The 26,168-nt window shown below is 34.7% G+C and overlaps 2 protein-coding genes across 9 annotated transcripts in view; one reads left to right on the top strand and one right to left on the bottom strand.

Annotated features, from left to right (window-relative positions):
• Window positions 1-11,345, top strand: part of LOC127868250 (gamma-tubulin complex component 6-like) — a 66,453-nt gene extending 55,108 nt beyond the window's left edge. For 2 of the 8 annotated variants that reach the window (XM_052409885.1, XM_052409900.1), the window contains 5 exons: window positions 2,422-2,554; window positions 3,450-3,538; window positions 4,885-5,012; window positions 6,397-6,593; window positions 10,668-11,345. In XM_052409885.1, coding sequence (XP_052265845.1) covers window positions 2,422-2,554; window positions 3,450-3,538; window positions 4,885-5,012; window positions 6,397-6,593; window positions 10,668-10,756 — 636 coding nt within the window. In that variant the 3' untranslated portion in view covers window positions 10,757-11,345. The other 6 variants (XR_008044039.1, XR_008044045.1, XR_008044052.1 and 3 more) reach the window with 6 other exon arrangements.
• A 729-nt stretch (window positions 11,346-12,074) lies between these two features.
• On the bottom strand, window positions 12,075-25,965 carry LOC127868585 (cysteine-rich DPF motif domain-containing protein 1-like). Its single transcript, XM_052410456.1, has 4 exons — window positions 25,798-25,965; window positions 21,188-21,296; window positions 15,953-16,036; window positions 12,075-12,176 (listed from the first exon to the last, which is right to left on the bottom strand). Exons 1-4 carry the CDS (start codon window positions 25,947-25,949, stop codon window positions 12,141-12,143), a joined length of 381 nt encoding a protein of 126 aa, XP_052266416.1. The 5' UTR covers window positions 25,950-25,965; the 3' UTR covers window positions 12,075-12,140.
• Window positions 25,966-26,168: the final 203 nt, after the last annotated feature.

Below are 26,168 nucleotides of genomic sequence, written 5' to 3'. Positions count from 1 at the left end.
CATAACTGAATTTTTTATGTTAATACAAGTTTAATTTACTGAAATATTGTACCAATAATTGGAGTATAACAATAAGTATATGTTTGAATTTTAGTGTTGAAACAAAATCCCTGCTGGTAGTATTTTACTTATAAAATCCATATTATTTTAACTATTTCATTAATTCAAGTAGCAAATCGTACCGGATACAAGTCTGTGTAAGATTATAACCAATGTTTGCATCATTTGTTGCTGATAGCAAGAGCATTTCTCATTTAAATCAATAGATTTTTGAGTGAGACTGCATAACGCTAAAAAAAGGCCATTTTTAGAGCATGTTTCAAGGTATATCTCAAGAACGTGTAGCACTAGCCTCTTGAAATTTTCAGGAAAGTAAGATGGGTATATGCCAGTGTAGTGGACCTTTAGAATTAATTTCTATCTTGTATATTTTTTCTTATCCAAGGATATAACATAAAAAAATGCAAATCAGCACCAATACCGTGCTTTAGCCACATGTAAATCTTAACATTTGTATTCCCCAAAATAACTAACTTTGAGCTGTTAATATAAAGACAGAGGCCATACTTTGATTTGGAACGTCAAAATACAGACTTTATTGTAAAATTTCTACCATGATACGTTTTCCGACACTAAATTTTTTGATACTCTTTTTAAGCCAAATTTAATTTGTGTGACTAAATTTTTGGACAATCAATATTTTCCCTCTTTAATTAATCACTTAATGTTCAGACAGTTGAATTTAATCAGAATTACATGTTTATCAATTTTTGCTAATCAGTTGACACATCAAAAGTGATCTTAAAACAGGATGACACTCCTAAGTCCTAACACCTTGCTGATGAATGCGATAAATCAGTAGACCGTACTAAATTTGCTTATTTGGGTAAAGGCATGTGAATGGATTATATAAATGGTTTCACAGCCGCTATTTTAAGTGGTAATACAGTTGGAATCTTTGTAGCAGGGACCCAATTAAATCATTTTGTCTCTTTTTTTAAAATCATTTTAGGAACTTCTGTATGGTGTCTTTAAGTCTTTATGCCAATTTGGTTGCTTTTGCAAATTAGTGTTTTGTTAAGTGTGACAAATAGCCTCCAATTTTATAAGCTCGGCTGTTTTGGGAGAAAACCCGAGCTATTGTCATAGCCAGCTCGTCTTGTTGTGTCCGCCGTCCGCTAAAACCTTGAAATTTTGTCAAGGTTTTGAACATTGGCTCTAAAATCAAAGTGCTTTAACCTACAACTTTGAAACTTCATATGTAGCTGCACCTTGATGAGTTCTACATGCCACACCCATTTTTGGGTCACTAGGTCAAAGGTCAAGGTCACTGTGACCTCTTAACAAAAAAATCTAAAAATTCTAAAAATTTCTGACAACCTTTCATTTATTCAAAACTGCACCAGCAGCCAAGCGTGGCACCCGTTATGCGGTGCTCTTGTTTTGCTATTTTTCAACAAAATAACCCAACAACAAACATAATCGTAATAAGCAACTGTTATTTAAGTTGAAGTTAAATCATTATAGGTTCAAATGACTGCAAGTAAAAAGCTTATCTTTGTATTTGCTGGTCAACGTTCAAACATGGATTATCTTTCTATAAAACAAAATTAATGAAATTAAATTGATTCCAAATTTATTTCAAATTTATATTTTACATGTTTAGCAAATAACTTTATACAAAAGAATATCTCAACATCAATATGTTTAGATTAAAATCCTCAGACTTGGTCTACAGTGGTTATTTTTGTGTAACTAAATGTAAAAAAAATAAATACTTTTTAAGTGTAGAATAATTTGGAGTACTTAAGGAACAATGAAAGTAGATTTTGTGATTTGATATTTAATGTACATTTTATGACATCTATCAACTACTTCTTATTATGGGCCATGCTCTGTGAAAAGGGGGTTTAATTGGATGTGCGTTAAGTGTCACCCCAGATTAGCAGTCCGCACAGGCTAATCAAGTATGACACTTTCCACTTTAAGAAAGTCTCTTCTTAGCAAAAATCAAGTTTAGCTCAAAAGTGTCATCCATGATAAGACTGTACAAACTGCACAGGCCAATCTGGGACGACACTATGCACATGCATTAAATCCTCTTTTCACAGAGCAAGGCCCATATGTAAACAGTATGCCCTAATTGTGTTCAACCATTGTGTAACGGTCATTTAACACTTTTGATGCCTGTAATTGAGCCTCGTTTTGTGTGGTCCACTCAGCTACCCAGGGACAACACTTTCCGCCTAGACTGGATTTTGAATTAGAAAAGACTTCCTTCAAACAAAAAAATCCATAAAAGTGGGAAATGTCCTAAATTAGCCAGGGAAGACTTCACAGGCTAATGTGGGACAAAACATAACTCACATTTATTAAGCTCTTTTTTCCCAAGAATGAACCTTTGCCATGCCTCTTTTACAGGTGGGCTGGCCACTGAACATTGTGATCACAGAGAACAGCCTGGACAAGTACTGCCAGGTGTTCTCCTTTATGCTGCAGCTTAAACGGGTTGTGTGGGTGCTCAAGGATGTCTGGAACAGACTCAAGAGGGACGGTAAGACTTAGTGACTTATAACTTCATAGCGGTCATAGATTGAGCAAAGTTATGGAATCGCTTTCAGTTTTAATTCTATTAAAATTTAATATGGATACTCATCATTTCTAGAAAGAAACACCATATCGCACATTGGTCCTATTAAAGTGATATTAGACGCATCTGCTATGTTAATAGGTGTCTGTCGCAACCGTTGTTTATTTTTGGTGTTTTCACTTCATATACACTTATATTTGTTAATGCAGCATCAACATACTAAAACAACATCCCGGAAAGAGAAAAATAATGCATTTGAATATTAACCATACTTTTGTTTGACAACTGATCATGCATGTACGATGTGAATCTAAATTTAGTTTTAGTGCAGATACGTTCATACGACACAAAGACACAATTTTGTTTTACGGAACATTTTAATTTCCTGCAACGATATCTATTCATACGACACACAAACACTAACTCAGATCCTAATAAAGACACTTCGGCTCGGCTTAGAGGACTGGAACTGTCATGAAAAATATCCAATATAATATATATTTTTTATAAACAACTGGTAGCAAGATGAATTGCAGATAACTGGCCAGTTACCACATTTTAACTAACTTGTTTGACCATTTAATTCTTTTCAGCTCAATTCAACAGTGAAAAATGCATCTAATACCACTTTAACTCATTTCCTAAGAAGCTAGATTATTTTTTTAACAGAACTTTGTTTGAGTAGGTCATTTCAATTTAATTAAAATGCTTTTTTATTGAGTCTTTGGGTCAAAGGTCAAGGTTAAACTATTTTTTTGTTGGTCTGTATGCATCTAGTCTTATGAAATGTGTGCTTTATTTAAGCACAATTTTCTAGATTTTTATTTATGTACAAATTCAACATTATGTCTTTTTGTAGGTCTGGTTCACAAACTGGCTCAGGTGTTTGAGTTTAGAGAACTCCATCTCTACAGGCAGGAGATGCAGCTCTTTGTGAAAGTCATGCAGGTAACATAGACTTGTGTGTCAAGTCATGCAGGTAACATAGACTTGTGTGTCAAGTCATGCAGGTAACATAGACTTGTGTGTCAAGTCATGCAGGTAACATAGACTTGTGTGTCAAGTCATGCAAGTAACATAGACGTGTGTCAAGTCATGCAGGTAACATAAACTTGTGTGTCAAGTCATGCAGGTAACATAGACTTGTGTGTCAAGACATGCAGGTAACATAGACTTGTGTGTCAAGTCATGCAGCTAACATAGACTTGTGTGTCAAGTCATGCAGGTAACATAGACTTGTGTGCCAAGTCATGCAGGTAACATAGACTTGTGTGTCAAGTCATGCAGGTAACATAGACTTGTGTGTCAAGTCATGCAGATAACATAAACTTGTGTGTCAAGTCATGCAGATAACATAGACTTGTGTGTCAAGTCATGCAGGCAACATAGACTTGTGTGTCAAGTCATGCAGGTAACATAGACTTGTGTGTCAAGTCATGCAGGTAACATAGACTTGTGTGTCAATTCATGCAGGTAACATAGACTTGTGTGTCAATTCATGCAGGTAACATAGACTTGTGTGTCAAGTCATGCAGGTAACATAGACTTGTGTGTCAAGTCATGCAGGTAACATAGACTTGTGTGTGTCAGAGCCTTGTTCTGGGAAAACCCAGCTTAATGTATGTGTGTAAAGTGTGGATACAGATTAGCCTCTGCAGTCGGCACATGCTTATCATTATAATCAGGGACAATAATTTCTTCCTAAACAAGATTTTCAATTAGGAGATACTTCCTGTAAATAAAAAATCCATGAAAACAGTAAGTGTTATCCCTGATTAGACTGCACAGGCTCATGTGGGACAACACTCTACTCGCATTCATTAAGCCCAGTTTTCTCAGAACAAGGCTTGTATTGTTCTCTCCATTCCTGTTTGGTAGAGTTATGGTGTTCAACCATGGATGTGCAGATGACTAATTCATATCTTTACATTGTGAATAACAAGCCAATTCTATTTCGTCATATCACTGTCAGTCTTAAATGAGATTGTGCGGCGCATGTGCAGATCAAATCCCTCCAGTGAGTCTATGACTCATAGAATTACATTCAAACATCGACTTAACCAAGGTAAGTCTCGTTTAATGTTTAAATTTTTAGAGGTTAAATATTTAAACAAGTAGACATTCAGAGCCGCACAATTCTGTGCACAAAACAGATACACAAATAGTGAGATTTACTATTAATTGCTGCTGTTGCTGATTTGTCATTGTCTCCAATAAAAGATGTACCTCTAACACAAAGAAACTACTTGTTCATTTTAAACCCATCACCAGATATTGTTGTCCTTATATTTCAGGAGTACATATCCCACCAGGTGATCAATGTGACGTGGCAGGAGTTTCAGACAGCGCTGGCTACCACTGTACACAGCCTTGATGACCTCCATGCTGCACACAACACGTACCTGGATAATGCTCTCTTTAGGTTAGTTAGCAGACTCCCCTATACAGGCTGCAAAATCAATGGGGTTTTCAGGGATTTACACACGGGCTGGACAGAATGTAAACAAACTGTTAAGAACTTTATTTTTGAAAATATCTAAAGTTATTGGAATACATTTGTAAAAATATTTAGTGCATAAAAGACAGTTTTTCTTGAAGTTTGTGCAGATATCATAAGGTATAAGAATAAAGCCTTGAATACATCTGAAATCGGTGACAAAATTTCACGTTGCGTGAAGCATAATCGTGCAGTATACATGGAATTTTTTAACTAGAACACACTCAGGCTTATTAAATAAAGTAATTCTGATGTATTTCACATAGCCATAAGCAAAATAAAAAGCTGTCTTTTATGCACTAGTTGAAATTCTTATGAAAAATTGTTTTAAAGTTATTTGGAAAAAAGCAGCACTTACCGGTGTGTTTATATCCATTAACTTTTATTTGGGAACCCAACAAAGTCACGCGATCCTGCACCCTATATTTTATCAGGCGTGCGGTTCAAGACTGCTTTATGGAGTCGAGAAATGTGTCATCCCATTAATTCTGTTTATTCAGACTGACCCTTTGACCTGCACATACCGGTACTGGGCCCATATTCACCAACTTATTCTGAGACTTTAAGTAAACAATCATGGACTTACCCCAAGAAAAATATGTCCAGCATTTGAATGTATACAGGCTACTACTGGTGATGATGCCTTTAACAGAATGTTCTACATGAAGATAGAGGCTGTCAATGAAGAAATTAAAGTAATTCTTTAATATTCCAATTTAAAGAGTATTCTTTCTTCTAAGACATAACAAGAATTGTTTGGTGAATATGGGCCGTGAAATTGGAACAATGCTTTATGCCGTTATTGCATTGTCAGCTTCAAGTGAACTTGTAATCATACACCTGCTGTAAGTGGTTGCTGAGCGGAGACGTTGCTTTACCCACATACATAAAGACTGGTGTTCCCTGAAAATGCTGCATTTAAATTGACAAGATTACCCGTTTCAGGATAGATCGGCCTGATATATGCTTTAGAGCATAACATGTGTGTTCCACAATTTGAAAGAATGGGGCTTATGGTCTGTATGGGTTATGTGTAATGAAATAAATACCCTTAATGAATTCTTAAAATTCAGTTATGTTCTTTGTAACAACAACTGGTATAATTGTTAGTAATTTATATTTGGTTAATGTTTGTGCTGGTTACATTAATACTTTTAATTTTTCAAATTTGTCTCAAATTAGAATATTAAAACAACAACAAAATGCTGGTTTCATTAATGAAACATGCGAGATTTACTTTTACCAATAAAAACAAACAAAACCTCCATTAATTTTGAACAACATTATTAACAGGGTCCTTTTACTTCAGGTGCCTATTGACAAAGAACGCTGCATCATTGATGAAGATCATACAGGACACATTCCGCCTGATCCTGATGTTCCATGGCCAGCTGTCAGCGGGAGGCTGGGTGGTGAACAAGCAGGGGGTCCAGACACACAGGAACTACGCCAAGATGAAACACTCCTACAAGGGCTTCCATGACCACTCCAGGTTCTTGTTCACAGGTGAGTTACTATAGTGTCTGATTGGATTGCATGGACATTTTACTAAATACTTCAGAAGTTCCAACTGTTCCCAATTTCAGATAATATTTTTACTGATCATGTAATGGGTGGGAGAAGGGGGCAAGTTACTAGAATGATTGATGTGATCACATGGCTGAAAGTTTTCCAAAATGTGTAAACAGTTTCATTTTTCCAGTTTTCCAGAGCCTTTTTTTTCCAAATAATGTAAATTTTAGACTTCATGGGGGATTTTATGGATGGTATGGTTATTCTCCAGCTTCCAATGTCACTTAAACAAACGAAAACTACTTTGCATGAAAACATGTTTGGTTGTTAACACTCTGAATCGTTGGTACATCTTCTTACGTATTTTTAGCTTGGCTGTTTTCTGAGAAAGCCCGAGGTATTGTCATAGCCAGCTCGTCGTGTCCTAAAACCTAAACATTTTGTTAACCTTTGTTAACCTTTTGAGCATTGGTTCTAAAATGAAAGTGCTTACACCTACAAAATTGAAACTTCATATGTAGCCACACCTTGATGAGTTCTACACGTCACACCCATTTTTGGTCACTAGGTCAAAGGTCAAGGTCACTGTGAACTCTAAAAGAATTAATAATTCTGACAAGCTTTCATTTATTCAAAACTGCACCTGCAGCCGATCGTTGGCACCCGTTATGCGGTGCTCTTGTTAGAAAATATATTGAGTAAAACCTGATTTTTCATGAGTGCCTTCGAAAATGTTTAGGTACATTCTTCCTATTCATCATTCTCAAAGTTTCATAAAAAGCTTTTCATTTTGAGGTTTTCATGGATCATGCAATCAGATTTTGGTTTATGAACGCGGTTTTCAGTATAAAATAATTTGCATGGAGTTTCAACCTTTTTACATTTCTCCCATGTTAATCAAATGCAAAAGAAGAAAATGAATCAGCGTTTGAAAAAAAGGGCAATTACTGCAGCTTGTATAACTGAAAATTAACTCCCATTTCTACTTTTTCTGAGAACATACCAGCAATTAAGTTAAGAATAGAAGGTCTAATCCAATAAAAAATAATCGATTGAGGTGTTGCCCTGAACCCATCTGGGGTCCTTTTTCAAAACTGATACCGGCATTTGAAAATATCTAACTTGTACCCATAAATTGTGAATCTTTGTGTATTTTCAACATTTTAAAGTATTCAGACACCAAGTTCAAATAACTGAGAACTGAAATTATTGTAACTGATCTATGTAAATGTATGTATTACCTAATATCCGTCTATATTTATAATATACTTAAGAAGTGATTCTCATGTCATATAAAAAGTTTCAACTTATAATTTATTATGCTCCCCCAAATTTTTTTTTGGGGGAGCATGTAGTCGCCGCTTCGTCCGTCCGTGTTTCCGGCCGTCCGTGCACAATTTTTGTCCGGGCCATTACTCAGCAATTAATGACCAGAATTCAATGAAACTTTATGGGAAGCTTCACTACCAAGAGGAGATGTGCATATTATCAGCAGGTTCTGGTCAGATGATTTTTCACAGAGTTATGGCCCTTTGAAATTTTCTATAAAAAAAAATCTTGTCCCCCCAACTACTGTGTCCTCAAGACGTTTCCTTTTATCTGAATATATAGTGCAATATTGTGACAAAAACACTGGGGAGCATCACCTGTCTCCGACGGTTTCTTGTTTTAAAAGATTTGATTTGTTTATGATGATCAGCAACATTTCTGTAGCAAGGTTAAAGGGGCCTTTTCATGTTTTGGTGAATTGACAAAATTAAAAACAAGAGCACCGCCTTGCGGGTGCAGACCGCTGATCTATTTTCTTTTTAATGGCGAAGGGACTCTCATTTTCAATCACAAAGGAGGGAGGGGTGGAGTGAAGAGGGGTGTATAGTGTGGGGGTGTGGACATTTATTACATTATCTTCCAAAAATGCGAAAAAAATGCAAAAAAAAAAAATTCGAGGGGGGGGGGGGGGATTCTTGGGTGTGATGGTTGGACGGTATTTCAAACATAAAATAATATAAATAAATATTTGTGTTTTTTAACTGTTTCAAAAAAAAAAAATGGGGGTGGGGTGGGGGGGGGGGGGTTATAGTGTGAGGGTGTGGTGGTAATTTGTGAGATGATCTTAAAAAAAAAAAAAAAAAAAAAAAAAATAGGGGGGGGGGATTCGGGTGGGGGGTGGGGGGGGAGGGGGGATTCTTGGGTGCGATGGTTGGACGTTATTTCAAACATAAAATAATAAAAATAAATATTTTTGTTTTTTAACCGTTTCAAAAAAACAAAATTGTGGGGGGTGGGGTGGGGGGGGGGGTATAGTGTGAGGGTGTGGTGGTCATTTGTGAGATGATCTTAAAAAAAAAAAAAATTGGGGGGGGGTTCGGGGGGGGGGGGGGAGGAAAGGGCACGGGGGATGGTTTGGGTGGAGTCTATTGTGGTATGTCAGGTAAGAGTAGTTTTGTCAAAGTATCAATCAAATCAAATCATAACTAAAGAAGTTATGGCAATTTTAGCAAAATTTAATAATTTAACCTCAAGAGTCAAGGTCATTCAAAGGTCAAGGTAAAATTCAACTTGCCAGGTACAGTAACCTCATGATAGCATGAAAGTATTTGAAGTTTGAAAGCAATAGCCTTGATACTTAAGAAGTAAAGTGGATCGAAACACAAAATTTAACCATAAATTCAAAGTTACTAAGTCAAAAAAGGGCCATAATTCCGTAAAAATGACAACCAGAGTTATGCATATTGTCCTTTAACTGTACCCTTATGATAGTTTGTTAGTGTTCCAAGTATGAAAGCAATATCTATGATACTTTAGGGGTAAAGTGGACTAAAACACAAAACTTAACAAAATTTTCAATTTTCTGAGTATAAAGGGCCCATAATTCCGTCCAAATGCCAGTCAGAGTTACATTACTTTGCCTGCACAGTCCCCTCATGATAGTTAATAAGGGTTGCAAGTATGAAAGCAATAGCTTTGATACTGTAGGAATAAAGTGGACCTAAACACAAAACTTAACCAAATTTTCAATTTTCTAAGTATAAAAAGGGCACATTATTCTGTCAAAATGCCAGTCAGAGTTACATTACTTTGCCTGCACAGTCCCCTTATGATAGTTAGTAAGTGTTGCAAGTATGAAAGCAATAGCTTTGATACTTAAGGAATAAAATGGACCTAAACACAAAACTTAACCAAAATTTTCAATTTTCTAAGTATAAAAAGGGCACATAATACTGTCAAAATGCATGCCAGAGTTATCTAACTTTGCCTGCCCAGTCCCCTCATGATAGTAAGTAAGTGTACCAAGTTTGAATGCAATAGCATTGATACTTTCTGATGAAAGTGGACCTAAACGCAAAACTTAACCAAAATCTTCAATTTTCTAAGTATAAAAAGGGCACATAATTCTGTCAAAATGCACGCCAGAGTTATCTAACTTTGCCTGCCCTGTCCCCTCATGATAGTAAGTAAGTGTACCAAGTTTGAATGCAATAGCATTGATACTTTCTGAGAAAAGTGGACCTAAACGCAAAACTTAACCAGACGCCGACGCAGACGCCGACGCCAAGGTGATTACAATAGCTCATAATTTTTTTTCAAAAAATAGATGAGCTAAAAATTGTTTCAGATTGGCAGATTTTTGTTGTAGTTATGATATTTGTGATGAAACAGATATACTGAACATTTAACATGCTCTAAATAAAAACCTGAAAATTATAAAGCGTTGCAATGCCAAAGGATTGAATAATTTAGAGAGTTCTGTTGTTGTAGTTATATTTTATGATAATATGAGGATTGCTTATATAAAGTATTAAATACATCACTCATTGTATGAGCACGGATAGCCGAGTGGTCTAAGCGATAGACTTCTACTTTAGGGGTCAGTGGATCGAGCCAATTTAAGGGTTATTTTTTTTCTTTCTTTAATTTCATTCTTGTTTTTTACTGAAGCTTTTTAGATCCAATGTTTAAATATATCAATATAAATTTTTTAATGACAAACTTAAATACATGCCAAAATCTGTGAAAAGGCCCCTTTAAATCAGAATTCAGAGAGCTGTTTATTTTGTGTGTTTGCAGTGGTTAGCAAGCTCGCTGATAGAGGGTACCAGCCTCATCTTCATGACCTCTTACTTAGACTCAACTTCAACCACTACTACGATCAGTAGAGCAGGGAGCCAGTCTGTTGTTGACAGAGGGTACCAGCCTCATCATTATTACCTCCTACTGAGCTCTGGGAGCCATTCAAGAGTCAAACGGCTGGGACGCAAAACCTGTTGAGACTGAACTTTTACTGTGATCAATAAAGGACAAGAACCCGTCTTGAGACAAATAGCGGGATCATAAAGGGCAAGGCAGCAGACTTGCTGTGAATTAACTTAAACCTATTCTGTGGCTAGAACCCTTATTAAACTGTTTAATGATATCTTTTATCAACAGTTTATGGGACAACTTCTATTTATGTGACATTATCAATCAGAACCAGTGACATTGTGTTTGCCATCACTGTATTAGCATAACCAAAAAGATTCATGTCTTGTTTGGAATCTCATAAGGAGTTGTAGCATCTCATTTGTAATATGTCCTAGTTCACAGATGATACTTATCGTGCGTAACAATGTATTTATTTATTTGTTTGTAATAATTGAAACATTTATGAATGCCATTATGTATTGCTATGAAACAAAACCTAGTTATTTCTGGTTTCTTTGAAATAAATTATGTCAAGTTAATAGAAATAAACTGCATGTTAATCCATCCTTCTGTTTTTGCTGAATCTGTTTGCCAAAAATGACTGTTAACTGTGGAAGAGTTTGTTACATTGCATTCATAGTTGGGGTTATTACCACAGCGATGAGCAGAAATTCAACATGGATACTTTTTCATGTAATTAAATGTCACTGTGAAGGTTTACACATTGGCTTTTATATCACATAAAACAACCAATATGAGTAGATAAATTAAAAATCTTGATAATATAAAAATTTAAGTAAAAATCTCACTCAAGACAATTCCAATCGAATTTTATAAGAGAATATGTCATAGTGTATTAAAACATCATACTTTGTTAGTTAAATGTTGATGATTTTGTAGCTATTATCATATAAATGCACGGTATATAAGTTTTTATGACTGGTATGTACATTAAACACAACTGGTCTTAAAACCTCCAAATCCATTTCTGTTTCATTTTATCTAACTAAGTGTAAATATACCCCTGCAAACTAAGTTTGTGGTGTATACTGTAATCACCCCTTTGGTCAGTTGTTTAACATGGTGCACATCTGTACTTATGTTGAATATCCAATCGAGAAGTGCAGGACAATATTTTCGTGTCATGATATCATGTGCCCTTGAACTTCGACAAAGTTGAGTGGTTGGAGCCATATGCATGTGTCATAAGGCCCATTTTCGCATGATGCCAGTTGTATTATTAAAATAACAAGAGTTCTTGGATTGTATACAAATATATATTTACATATAACAATATGTTTATTTTTTAAATGGATATCAAATCCAACAAAGTACATGTTATCAGATAAGCTGGCCATGCTAGGTTTTGCCCTTTAACTTGCGATTCTTGAGTTCCTGAAAAATAAAAACAAACAAACCATATGAGAGGTCAATGTTAAACAAACAAGTAATTTGTAAGTCAAAACAATATCATTATTGTTTATTGTTGATTGCAGCAAAACTCGTTGAACAGCTAACCCTCTTGTGTACCAGCACTAATTGTCTGTAAATACAGGAAGTGTTCAAGTGGGTCAAGAGAACTAGTATCAGACTACATCTATGTGTGCAAGGTCCCATGTTTTACAAAGTCTAGGGTCTGGTTCGTTAAGTAGCACAAGCATGAGTGCAATATACACGCTCATTTCCTTATATTCATGACACTTAAAAAGCCAATAACTATACAGTTAATTACCCAAAAGTCACAGTTTCTGTGGTATAATCATGTGTTAAATAGTTTGAACTAAGGATTACAATTACATGAAATAAAAACGATCAAAAATGAAATTGGTTTTTGTAAAATTCATTTGTTTAACTGTATTTGTGTTTTATAATGAAATTGAATATACAACCAGTGACCCTCTTGGAAAATGTCCGAAAGACTTGTTTGAAATTTTTGAAACAGATTGTGTATCCTGCAACATGAATGTGTTTATTGACTGCCCAAATGGATCTACAAAGATTTCTACGTTCAATGGGACAGAGGGATGCCAGTACACACAGCACTATGGACTGGGGCCCAACGTGAGTTTGGAAGGATGTCACCACACATGTAACAGAACCATTGGTATTGATGAGTGCTGTGACAACTTCTGGGGGCAAAACTGTGATGGTAGGTAGAAGGTCACTCTTTGGTTATCAGAACAGAATAGTTTATTTTTTGACGTAAGCATGTGAACTCATTGTCTTTAACATACATGTAAAAAACAGCATTCATTTAAGTACACACATCATTTTAAAGAAAAGTTAATCTAAAAAACCCGGATATAAACATATTTCTTGAACATATTTCGTGAGAATGTCACATGGATGAGGTTAATACATAGTGATCACGTCACATAGATGAGGTTAATACATAGTGATCACGTCACATAGATGAGGTTAATACATTGTGATCACGCCACATAGATGAGGTTAATACATAGTGATGCCGTCACATAGATGAGGTTAATACATTGTGATCATGTCACATAGATGAGGTTAATACATAGTGATCATGTCACATAGATGACGTTAATAGATTGTGATCACATCACATAGATGAGGTTAATACATTGTGATCATGTCACATAGATGAGGTTAATACATTTTGATCACGTCACATAGATGAGATTTATACATTGTGATCATGTCACATAGATGAGGTTAATACATAGTGATCACGTCACATAGATGAGGTTAATACATTGTGATCACGTCACATAGATGAGGTTAATACATAGTGATCACGTCACATAGATGAGGTTAATACATTGTGATCACGTCACATAGATGAGGTTAATACATAGTGATCACGTCACATGGATGAGGTTAATACATAGAGGATATTTGTTGGATCCGGTGGATTATCGATTTTAATTCACGAGTGATCATAGAAAATAATATTTTCACGAGTGGCGCAGCCACGAGTGAAAATATATGTTTTCTATGATCACGAGTGAATTAAAGTCGATAATCCACCGAATCCAACAAATTTTCTTTTTATTTAATGCATTTTTCACAGTTTATATACATTGTTCAAGAGTTTAACTAACGAATTTTGCTGGGATAATGACGTCATTTCGTCAAAAAAATGACGTCATTTCACAGTAAACAATGAAAATTATCGATAATTCTCACTGATAATTTTCACTGTTTGAAACAGTGAAATTATCAGTTTTAATTCACTGATATTTCTCTATAAACCACCGGAAAGCATTAAATAAATAGTGATCATGTCACATAGATGAGGTTAATACATAGTGATCACATCACATAGATGAGGTTAATACATAGTGATCACGTCACATAGATGAGGTTAATACATAGTGATCACGTAACATAGATGAGGTTAATATATAGTGATCATGTCACATAGATGAGGTTAATACATGGTGATAACGTCACATAGATGAGGTTAATACATAGTGATCACATCACATAGATGAGGTTAATACATAGTGATCATGTCACATAGATGAGGTTAATACATCGTGATCACGTCACATAGATGAGTTTAATACATAGTGATCACGTCACATAGATGAGGTTAATACATTGTGATCACGTCACATAGATGAGGTTAATACATAGTGATCACGTCACATAGATGAGGTTAATACATTGTGATCACGTCACATAGATGAGGTTAATACATAGTGATCACGTCACATGGATGAGGTTAATACATAGTGATCACGTCACATAGATGAGGTTAATACATAGTGATCACGTCACATAGATGAGGTTAATACATAGTGATCACGTCACATAGATGAGGTTAATACATAGTGATCACGTAACATAGATGAGGTTAATATATAGTGATCATGTCACATAGATGAGGTTAATACATAGTGATCACATCACATAGATGAGGTTAATACATAGTGATCATATCACATAGATGAGGTTAATACATAGTGATCATGTCACATAGATGAGGTTAATACATAGTGATCACGTCACATAGATGAGTTTAATACATAGTGATCACGTCACATAGATGAGGTTAATACATCGTGATCACGTCACATAGATGAGGTTCATACATAGTGATCATGTCACATAGATGAGGTTAATACATTGTGATCACGTCACATAGATGAGGTTAATACATTGTGATCACGTCACACAGATGAGGTTAATACATAGTGATCACGTCACATAGATGAGGTAAATACATAGTGATCACGTCACATAGATGAGGTTAATACATAGTGATCATGTCACATAGATGAGGTTAATACATAGTGATCATGTCACATAGATGAGGTTCATACATAGTGATCACGTCACATAGATGAGGTTAATACATAGTGATCACGTCACATAGATGAGGTTAATACATTGTGATCACGTCACATAGATGAGTGATCACTCTTTGGTTATCAAATGAGCCTTTGATCCCCAGGTCTGATCCCCACTGTGGGAGTGTTCTTTCGATCTCCCCCATAGACACGAAGGAAAACGGACTCAAAGCGTTTCATATAAGCTTAGGCTTGTTATGCAATCGAGCTTAAATAAATAGGTTACAAAAAAAAAAAAAAAAAAAACAAAAAAAAATGAGCCTTGTTATGGGAAAACTGGGCAAAATGCATGTTCATAAAATATGGTATTAGATTAGCCTATGCAGTCTGCACAGGCTCATCAGGAACAACACTTTTTGTTTTAAGGATATTTTCATTTACAGAAAGTCTCTTCTTAAAGAAAATCCAGTCGAGGCAGACTGCACAGGCTAATCTGTGACATACTTTACGCTCACACATCAAGACCAGTTTTCCCAGGACTTGCCTAAATATGCTGTAACAGTTGGAAAATAAACATTAAACATTGAACACTACAATTTGACCAGAATCCTGTTTTTTGCTGCAAGCATTTTCCAGTTTTCTCACTGATGACTCCAGCCTATTATCTGCCTTGCATAGTTTTGATGCAAATATTAACAACAAATTCACTTCAAATATATATTTTGTATTAAAAAGATGTTTGTTAACTTTATATAAAGATAAAGCAATATTTGCAGATAACTTTACAAATATGCAGAAACAAAGTAAGTGAGGTCATTTGACTCCTGAAAATTTAACCTATTTTACCCCTGAACATTTCGATCGCAGGGTCATCTCAACATTTACAGACCACACAGCATCACATACCTGATATATTTCATTGGGAAATTCTTCTATGTTGTCATGAACACACTTCATACAGAATCTTTTTGTGTAGAATATACTGCAATCCTGGAGTCAAAACATGAACTCATTATTTTAGTTTTTACTTGCAATATTAGGATTGAAATGAAATTATAACCTCACTACACATTTAATTATAAAATAGCTCCCAAAAGGTTTTCTGATTGACATCCAAATAAGTCTGTAGAAGGAAAACAGTAATAGTAATAACAAGAGGGCCTTAAAGGCTCAATGTCGCTAACCTGAGATACAAAGGAACTGACCTGTTCTGTGCAGCCCAAGATATCATTACAACAAATATTCTGACCAACTTTCATGAAAAAGAGTGAACTATAAATGTAACGTTTCGAGTCCTTACAAGGTTTTACTATAGCCATACAAGAATAACTTACCTGCCCCCTGGAGGCCATGGTTTTCTACAGACCAGAACTATCTTTAGAGTTATCCAAGATATCATGAAAACAAATGTTCTGACCATGTTTCATGACGATTGGACAAAAAGTGTTGTTAAGTTTTTACTTAAGCCATATAAGGAGAAATGCCCAGCCCCCTGGCGGTCATGTTTTTCAAACAACTAAAACCATTTTTGAAATCGTCCAAGATATCATTGGGACAAATCTTCTGACCAAGTTTCATGATGATTGGACAATAAAAGTGGACTCTATATATAGTGTTAACAAATAAATGTGGACTCTATATATAGTGTTAACAATGTTTTACTATAGCCATATTAGGAAAAATGCCCCGCCCCCTGGCAGCCATGTTTTTCAACAGAACAGAACCATTTTCGAACACATCCAAGATATCATTTGAACAAAATTAATGTTCTGACCACGTTTTGTGAAGATTGGACAATAAATGTGACTTAAGAGTGTTGACAAGTTTTTACTATAGCCATATTAGGAAAAACGCCCCACCCCCCCCTGGCGGCCATGTTTTCCAACCAACTGGAACCATATTCAAACTCATCTAAGATTTTATTAGGACAAATCTTCTGAGAAAGTTTCATGAAGATCGGACAATTAATGTGGACTCCAGAGTGTTAACAATGTTTTACTTTAGACATATTTAGCCACATAAGGAAAAATGCCCCACCCCCTGGTGGCCATGTTTTTCAAGCAACCTGAACATTCTTTAAACTCATCCAATATATAATTGGGACAAATCTTCTGACCAAGTTTCATAATGATTGGACAATAAATGTGACCTCTAGAGTAATAACGAGATTGGTAATATACGGAAAAATGTCCGGCCGCCTGTCAGCCATGTTTTTCAACCAACCTGAACCATTGCCAAACGCATCCAAGATATCATTGGCACAAATCATCTGACCAAATTTCATGAAGATCGGACAATAAGTGTGGCCTCAAGAGTGTTAACAAGGCAAATGTTGATGCAGCACGACGCACAATGCATGATGGATGACAGACAAAAGGCGTTCAAAAGTGCTCACCATGAGTACCAGGGGTCTAGCTAGGTTTTTAAACCAGGAGTCCTTGGACTCCTTACTTGGAAAAATCCAAGTCAAAAGGAAAAAAAGGAGTCCCAATGAATATTGCACATTTCTTCAAATGTTCAGCAAAGAATCCATTTAAATAAAAAATATAATTGTTGGTTTCATTATTTTAAAGCCAAATACAAAATGTACATAAGGAACACCACTCATTATGTTCTCTGTATTGTTACTTAAATAAAAATGTAGAACAAGAGATGTGTTTGTCAGAAACACAATGCCCCCTACTGCGCCACTTTGAAATAAAATTTCTATTTATCATTTGGCAGGTATAGAAATCATCTCCCTTTAAAGCTTATTACTTCCCTTGGATTTTGTCCAATCCAACCGGGGGGGGGGGGGGGGGGACTGTAGACAGTCAAAAATGACCAAGTCAGACATCACTGACAACCAAGGCCTGTGGTTTATCAAAGAGATCATAGCCAGAGTTCATCATGTATCTATGGACAGAAGTCCACAGGTATGAACCCTACCATTCACAAATTAGTACAGGAAAGAAATGATAATTATATCATTTAAAAAAACCTTTGACAAATCAATCATTTGAGTTATAAATAATCAAAATAAAAAATCTGTACAGTAACTGTGAAAAGAACTTAAATTCTTGGTAAGGAAATATATAATCTGAGAAATATAATTATATAAATTACTTCCCTTGAAAGTAATTGTCTCTAACAAATCTCTATTTTTATTAGCAAATAATTAAAAGCCACTCGTGACTGTAGATTCAACACTCAAAATGTGCAGCTCCATGAGATACACATGCATGCCAAATATCAAGTTGCTATGTTGAATATTGAATAATTATCTCCCTTTAAAGCTTATTACTTCAATTGGATTTGTATTTTTGACCTTAGACCTTGAAGAATGACCTTGACCTTGACCTTTTACCACGATGTGTTTGTCAGAAAAACACAATGCCGCCTACTGCGCCGCTTTGATTTATTTAACAAAAATATATAATTTGGCAGGTCAGATAATTATGTCCGTTTAAAGCTTATTACTTCCCTTGGATTTGTTTTTTCGACCCCGTGACCTAAAAAGATCGGATGAAAACTATTTGAAATAGAGAGCGGACACGAAAAGTGTGACAGACTGACAGACAGACTTACAGACGGACAGTGCAAAAACTATATACCCCCTTTTCTTCGAAAGGGGGCATAAAAAAGTAAAATAATTCTTTTAAGGCAAGTGTGCATAAAATTGCTTAATACAATGTATATTTAAATACACACCCCACTTATAAACATCCACTTTTTTGGTAAACAAAATATAATCATTGTTTGAAACAACAATAAAACCAGTTAAATACAAACATCTTGGACAATCACAACAGTGTAACTGGATGACATTAATTAAACCTATGCCTAAAAAAACTGCAAGTTGTGAATGGTGTTGGCAGACATCAAAGGTCTTTGATTTGAATGCCGAGTTGGGGCAAGTTACTAGGAAGTTAAAACTGTAAATTTGTAACACATCAGCAAGTGGCCTTTTCAAACCGCATAAATCAATACCAGTACATTACTGAAATCATGATTATACTGTCAGATTAAGAATAAGGGCTTACAGTACATGTATCTCCATAGAGGATGGGATGTAAGAAAACTATCAGACAATTTAGAAACATTACTGCATTTCATTGATTGGATTTTAAACAGGTGTGAGGAGATAAATTCATTTATTATTGTGGTGGGTTGAATTTAAATAGGAGGTTGCTTTACAGGTTTTGTTTGTTAATGGGTTGATTGAAGAACCCAGTTATGCAAAATGGAGCATCCTGGGGACTCAATTGGTTTCCAATAAGTGTCATTTTTCAAATTTATGCGTACAAATACCCTTGATTAAGTGTTTCCGAGAGCCCTGAGTCCATTGTGCTCAGGTGAGCTATAAATTGTCCAAGAATGTTTATTTTAGACAAGAATATATTTAAACACTAAGAGTCAGCTACAGTTTTTTTAATCAAAATAATGCAATCTTATTAATCTTCTTCAGGTTTGATGGAGTCTCTTCGTATTGCCTGGTAACATGGTTTTCCTAAGATTGGACCAATTGACCTACTTTGTAGAACCATACAACCTTGATTTAAAGTCAACCGATATATTTAAGATAAAGATACAGACTAAGTTTCATATAGATTGGATAAAACATGTGACCCATTGAGAGTAAACAAGCTAAAAAATTGTTCTTTTGAGATTTGACCTTGCAAACTAGTTTTTGAATGCATATAACCCAGATTTGGACCCCAGTTGGATATTGTCAAAACAATGCATTACATGTATTTTTAGTTTATTTCTGTTGTATGTATCAATAATGACAAATTATGAGAACAATAAACACTTGCATATAAAAATGCATAAGAAAATGATTTTACTCCAAAGCTGAATGTTTTATTGGAATAATTTTTTTCATCAAAACCTTGTCCATGCGTGCATTAACACAGTTTAACCCTTTACCCCTTGGATACGTATTTTTACGTATTTGTAATCCCTAAAAGACCTTTCTTGCTAGATTCAAGTTTTAAAAGCATCATTTATAACCCTTAAATACTGATGAGCAGCAAACAGCATAAAACCTGAACAGACTGAGAGTTACTCGCAGGCTGTTCCGGTTTTATGCTGTTTGCCCATAGCCATTTTCACTTTGCTTCTGGAAAGGAGCGGGAAAGGGTTAATAGACAGACAAAATGCTAAAAATACCATCCCTGTCAATGAAAAAGTAAAGGAAAAGTGCTTACCGTATAATACTTAAAGTATACTATAAGGCAGAATATCACAAAAATACATCCGGAACATGAAATAACCAGTTTTTGATATGAACATCAATAACAAAAATATGATCAATTATAAGTTTTAAGGAATTTTCCCAAATTCACATTATACAGTGTTTCAAGATAACATTTTTACAAGGCTGCATCAAAATAAGTAATAAATAAGGCCTCTAGCTTTTTTAAAAAGCTTTGCCCAGGTGACCTAGTTTTCTTGGATGCACATGACCAACACTTAAATTTGGACTAAATATTGTCAATATAAACATTCTGACCAAGTTTAACCAAGATTGGATGAAAATTGTTGCCTCTAGTGAGTTAACAAGCTAAAAGTTAAAGCACTACACAAAGTTTTTGATGCCAGGCATAGAGTAACCCCAATAGCTCACCTGAAACACCTCGTGCTAAGGTGAGTTAAAAAATGCCCCGGATGAATGATGCCCAGGATAAATAATATAAAAGTTCATTAAATATACAGTTATTAATACTATATATAACAATAATTTAATATTAAAAAAACTTTCGCACTGAATTTGGTAATGTTTCTACGTGTGAGCTTGAATCACACTGACAAGTGTATTGAAAATCTTTGACACTGTATACATTTTTTATTAACAACATCATTTATATATCATGCTTACTACATAAATATATGGATGAAAAGAAACAATATAAATTGTTTTAATACATGTCAACATCTTTTTAAAATGCCATAAAAATGCCCCTTCAGAATCATGCAAACGTCTGTGGTCAAAATGTTATAACCAAGTTAATTACAGCATACAACACTTACAATAGTTTACTCCAGAGGCCATATCGTTACGATAGATGTTAATTCAGTTTGTTGTTAACAGAATTGACAACCTTAATTTTATGACAGATTACACAAAGATTTTGAAACAAAATTGAATAATTGGCTTGCCTGAGATGCACACACTGACTTCTGACATAATGAACAATGGGATCCAAGAGTGATAATCCCTACTTCTGATGAAAATGGGTCTTTCATAACAAAGGTGTCTTCCATTAACCTACAATAAAAAAGAAAACATCAACTGACTGTTATTATCTACATACCAGGTTGCTTTTTTGTGCTTTTTTCTACAGCATTTCATTCATACCACAGTGGTAAGTTAACAAACTCACAATCCCTGGGCAAGTTGGTACTAAGTGCAAATGCATATGCCACATCCCAGTAACTGACAACTGCCTAAGATGAATGAGCCATAGGGAAACAATAGACATAGAGTGGAGTACATGATCAATCAGCAACAAGATATGTTTCTGGGCAGGGGATCAAACCGGCAATCCTCTGATTTGTAAACCAACCCTCTACCAGGTATGTGTATTCGACACATATACCTGCCTCTACTAACTCAGCTAGCTAGCCTATTAGGTTACTAATTTTCTAGTAAAATGTTTATGGTACTATTTAAAGCGAGATTATATGATTTTTTATATGTGTTAAATTGTAATATATTGATAAAATATATTACAAAAACACAAAATAGGCAAGAAAAATTATACATTGAAGACGAATTTCATAAAATGCAGCAACGACAAATTAGCGCCCCGAGCCGATTTTGATGAAGATATTTCGTACATATTTTCCTTCGTCTTTTTAGTTAGTGTTCGTGTGTCATATGAATATATATCGTTGCAGGAATTTAAAATGAACTGTTAAACTAAATTTAGATTCACATCGTAAATGCATGATTTACATGCTGGCAATTCGACTGTACAGACATTTTTGATTTCAGAATTAAATATCTGGCTTATTTTGCATTTTTCGACACATGTTCTTCTGAACTTTTATTTTAATTTATATTGAAATATATGTTTAATAAGTTGTTCACACATTTTATATAAATTAATAAATATTGAACAAAATCGTATAATCTCGCTTTAAAGAACAATATAATGTTATAAACATTAAGAAGGTTTGAATCTGCTTCTAAAACAACAATTATTACACAGTTTATTACTATATGATTTTGCAGGCGTTTTCCGCCCTATGCCAGGGGTCCGAATATCGGCCCCATTCCCAATGTAAAACTGTTTGTTTTTTTCCCAATGGAAAAAAATCCCAATTCCAAAAAAATAAATAATAATAATATATATATATTTTTTAAACCTTTAAATATATAAGTTAACCTGATCCAGTGTAGAAAATAGAAAAATATTGCATAATTAAATTATCTGTTGCCTTGAATTTGTTTTAAAAACAGTAAAATATGTTAAATTATTGATTATTTAAGACTTTCCTTATTATCCCCAAAATCAGATAAAAAAACCTGCACTTATCACACATGTTCATAATATTTTGTAAAATATTAATAGTATGTTATCAAAATAGTCGTTATTTACCAGTTAACAGCTTCTTTGAAATATAAGAAACACTATTTACATGCGATGATTTTTCCCAATTGAGCCAGTTTTGCGATTTTTTTCTCCCCCAAAATGGGTTTTTTCACGACGCGAAATTCCCAAAATTCCAGTGTGGCGTTTTCCCAAAACGGAGCGGAAAAGGCCTGTTTTGTCCTCAGATGTGTCAATATTTATTGATACAAAAATTCAAATTTGGTCCAAGTCAGGGGTTTTTCTGCCTATTTTGGGAAAAGGAGTCTGACCAAATTGGGAATTTTTTATCGACAAAATAGTCCATTTTGGGAATTTTTGCTTGGATTAAACAGCTCATTTTGGGAAAACATTGTGGATTTATCATGCTTAAATAAGTCAGTGGTTTAACAAATAAATTTGTTTTTATTTGTTATTTTGTCTTCTTTATATAAACACATGCAATATTGGGCATGTTCAACGTTTATTCAAGTACTGCAATTTTGTTTTTCGGTTACCAGGTTTTTTTTTCCGCTTTTTGGGAAGATAGCCCATGGCTTTGGCATTGGGAATTTTATCGGCATTTTCATGAAATTGGGAAAATAAATTCATTAGCCTTTTTTCCACACGAAAAGTCCACTAATTAGGGAAATACTAAATTGAAGTAACTCTTTATAATCATTCAAATTAAAAGACAAAAATCATATAATACTTTGTAAGATGTAATTTAATTAAAATTGAGATAAAATACACATGAGACTTCTTTCTAAAAAAAAAAAAAATATTTTTTTTTTTTTTTTTTTTTTTGGAAATTGGGAATTTTTTGCCACATTTTGGGAAAAAAGTATACTTTTTGGGATTGGGAACATAGCCGAATTTCGGCTATAAAATCGGGCCAAAAAAACCCCTGGTTACAGTTACACTCTGAGATAAAAGCTGTACAGTCAAAAATTTATAGCAGATATTTTTGACAAAAACAAACATTGGTTAGTTACACAAGTTACAGCATAATTTTTCTCTGCTTTCTGTTTTTTAAAGCATCAAACAGCTCCTCCAATGTTTTGTCATTCAGGTCTAGACTTTCAATGCAGGAAAGCATCAGATGAGTATAAGTTTGGTTTGTGTGAATGTGCTGTGTAATGGGGAGTACAGCAGGTTCATGGTGCTGAATCCTTGCTCAAGCACAGCAGTGCTTGTTGATATGATACAGGGCTCGCGCTGTCGTTCAACATTTGAGCCAGTTGCGAAAATATTGAGAAATTGGCTCAAGAAAATTCTGATTTGCGAAAATGTTAAAATCTCGCAAATCTTCATTGAAATTATCCGCAATTTAAATCCAGACTGGTTTTCTATAGTTTTCTCTTTGTTTCATTAAAAGTGTTCGCAAATTGAACAATAAACGAAAACCGGTCTGCACCAAAACATGAGACATCGCTTGACCTTATTGTTATTGAAGCGCACGTGGTAGCTGGCCAATCAACATTGAGTTCGCTTACACATCAGGGCCCTCAATCTATCAAATCTGCCGCTGAATTTCGGCGGCAGTCCCCCACCTTAAAAGAATACTTTTTCCCCCTTTTGGGGGGAAAAATTCCCCCTAAAAAAAAAAAAAAATTTTTTTTTTTTTTTTTTTAATAGAAAGATGTGTCTCATGATTATTATATCTCAATTCTATTTCAATTTAATCTTTTCAAACATACTAAATTATGAAAAATGCAATGAATATAGTGCAAACATGTACACATGTAATAATGAGAGAGTAAGTAAAAAAATCCCCCCAAAAGGGAAACGCCGCGAAAATTCCCCCTACTAAGGGCTGTGGACCCCTTCCCCCAAAGTAGTGTGAGGGCGCTGCACATAATATTGGGCCAATCATGCATAGACGCTTGGAATACACAGTTGATATTGTCGTCTGCCAACAATTTATCGGCCAATGGCAAACGTCGTATTTAAAGATAAACAAATGACAAGAGCAACAATAAATAATTTCTTAGCTGATCACTTTAGACCTGTCTACCGACTATCGATCTGAATTAAAGGATGATCATTAAATAAGTAGTTCTATGTTGATGATGTTACACCTTTCTGACAATAATCGATGTTATCGTTTGAAATAAAAGATGATAATTAAGTTGTTTTACCCACAAGCTATGCTATTGTAAAGAAAAATGTCAACCAAATGGTATATTTATTACGTATTTGCTAGGCTACCAATTTTCATTTTCTGCAATCAAATGATATGCAAATTTTATTTCAAGTGAAGACCGCGTACAATTTTTCGGACTGTCGTTTTCGGATACATTATTTTTCGTTTATTTAAATTTATCTTCGGAGTTCTTTATAGAAGAAATAGAATGCCGAATACACATGCGGTAATACAGACGATGTGGTTTATAATATTTCGAATTGTATTCGCTTGAAATTGCAATTGGAAAGACTATAACAAAGAACAATTTGTAAGTCTCTGGGGGGGGGGGGGGGGGGGGCTTTGCCCTTTATTCCTGTTGTGTTCCTGGTTCTAAGACACCCGGGCTAATTTTCAGGATTTCAAATTTGGGACAACTTACTCCACTGTTAAGTGTACATGTACAAATTAACTTATGTTTGTACTTTGAAAAGTACCATAATAATTATTTCTTTATTGAAAACTGCATGTTATATTATATGTGATATGCCCTTGTTGTCATAAAAAGAAATATGAACAAGTTGATAGTATATATTATTATTTCAAAACCACTTTTCGCGCGCCGAAAAAACAAAATCTGGTTGGCTCAAAGAAATTTTGGGCCAGCGCTAGCCCTGTGATACACATCACCTGGACAAGTTGGAACATTAACAATCTAATAATCATAAGTGATAAGACACTTCTTTCTAAAAAAAAAAAAAATTTGGGGGGGGGGATTGGGATTTTTTTTTATAATTTTGGTTTGGGATCAGGTCTGTTTGCGTTGGGAATGCCTCCGTTTTCCGGAGGCGCAGACAGTGCTGAAAAACCCCTGCAAGTTGTCGATAAAAAATTCCAAAATTTACCATTTTCTTGACCATCAAAATCCCAATTTGACAAGACTCCATTTTCCCAAATGGCTAGAAAACACCATGAAAGAATACTACAGAGTCAACGGGCCCAGGGCAAAAATGTACGTGACCCAATACAGAAACAGCTCCAGGTTTTGCATGGCTTACAATACTACTTACAAAAGTGACTTGGCAAAAGGTGGCTTTGTTCCAAAATAGTCGTATTTTACTTTCAGTCCACAATTAGAGCACAGAAATTCTTTGATAACGTCTGGCTTTTCTGAATCAGTTTCCATGTTGTTGTTGTTGTTTTGCATTTTGGTCAGCTCCATAAGTGTAATCCTTAGTTTCGTTAAATTCGTTAGCTTGTTAACATAATTGTATTGTTTGTTATGAGTATAAATAAATCACGTTTCAAATATATGACACTTTTAATCATACTATGGTTAACTGATTAAAAACTGAGCACAGCGAAATGATTCGAAACTATATGCATTATTATTTTTCATAGCTCTATATAGACGTCTACTATCCGCAAAATTGGTAAAATA

This window comes from Dreissena polymorpha, chromosome 1 (genome assembly GCF_020536995.1).
Source record: "Dreissena polymorpha isolate Duluth1 chromosome 1, UMN_Dpol_1.0, whole genome shotgun sequence".
NCBI classification, from domain to species: domain Eukaryota; kingdom Metazoa; phylum Mollusca; class Bivalvia; order Myida; family Dreissenidae; genus Dreissena; species Dreissena polymorpha.
This window is presented reverse-complemented; position numbering and strand designations above follow the sequence as displayed.

What these genes read in the sequence shown, in the direction of transcription:
- LOC127868585 (XM_052410456.1), bottom strand. Translation starts at nt 25,949, where the DNA reads ATGGAGCTGACCAAAATGCAAAACAACAACAACAACATGGAAACTGAT. An exon ending in CCTTTTGCCAAGTCACTTTT is followed by an intron (nt 21,297 to 25,797) that starts GTAAGTAGTATT and finishes TTTTTATTGTAG; the next exon opens with GTTAATGGAAGACACCTTTG. An exon ending in TTCCCAATGAAATATATCAG is followed by an intron (nt 12,177 to 15,952) that starts GTATGTGATGCT and finishes TTTATTTTTCAG; the next exon opens with GAACTCAAGAATCGCAAGTT.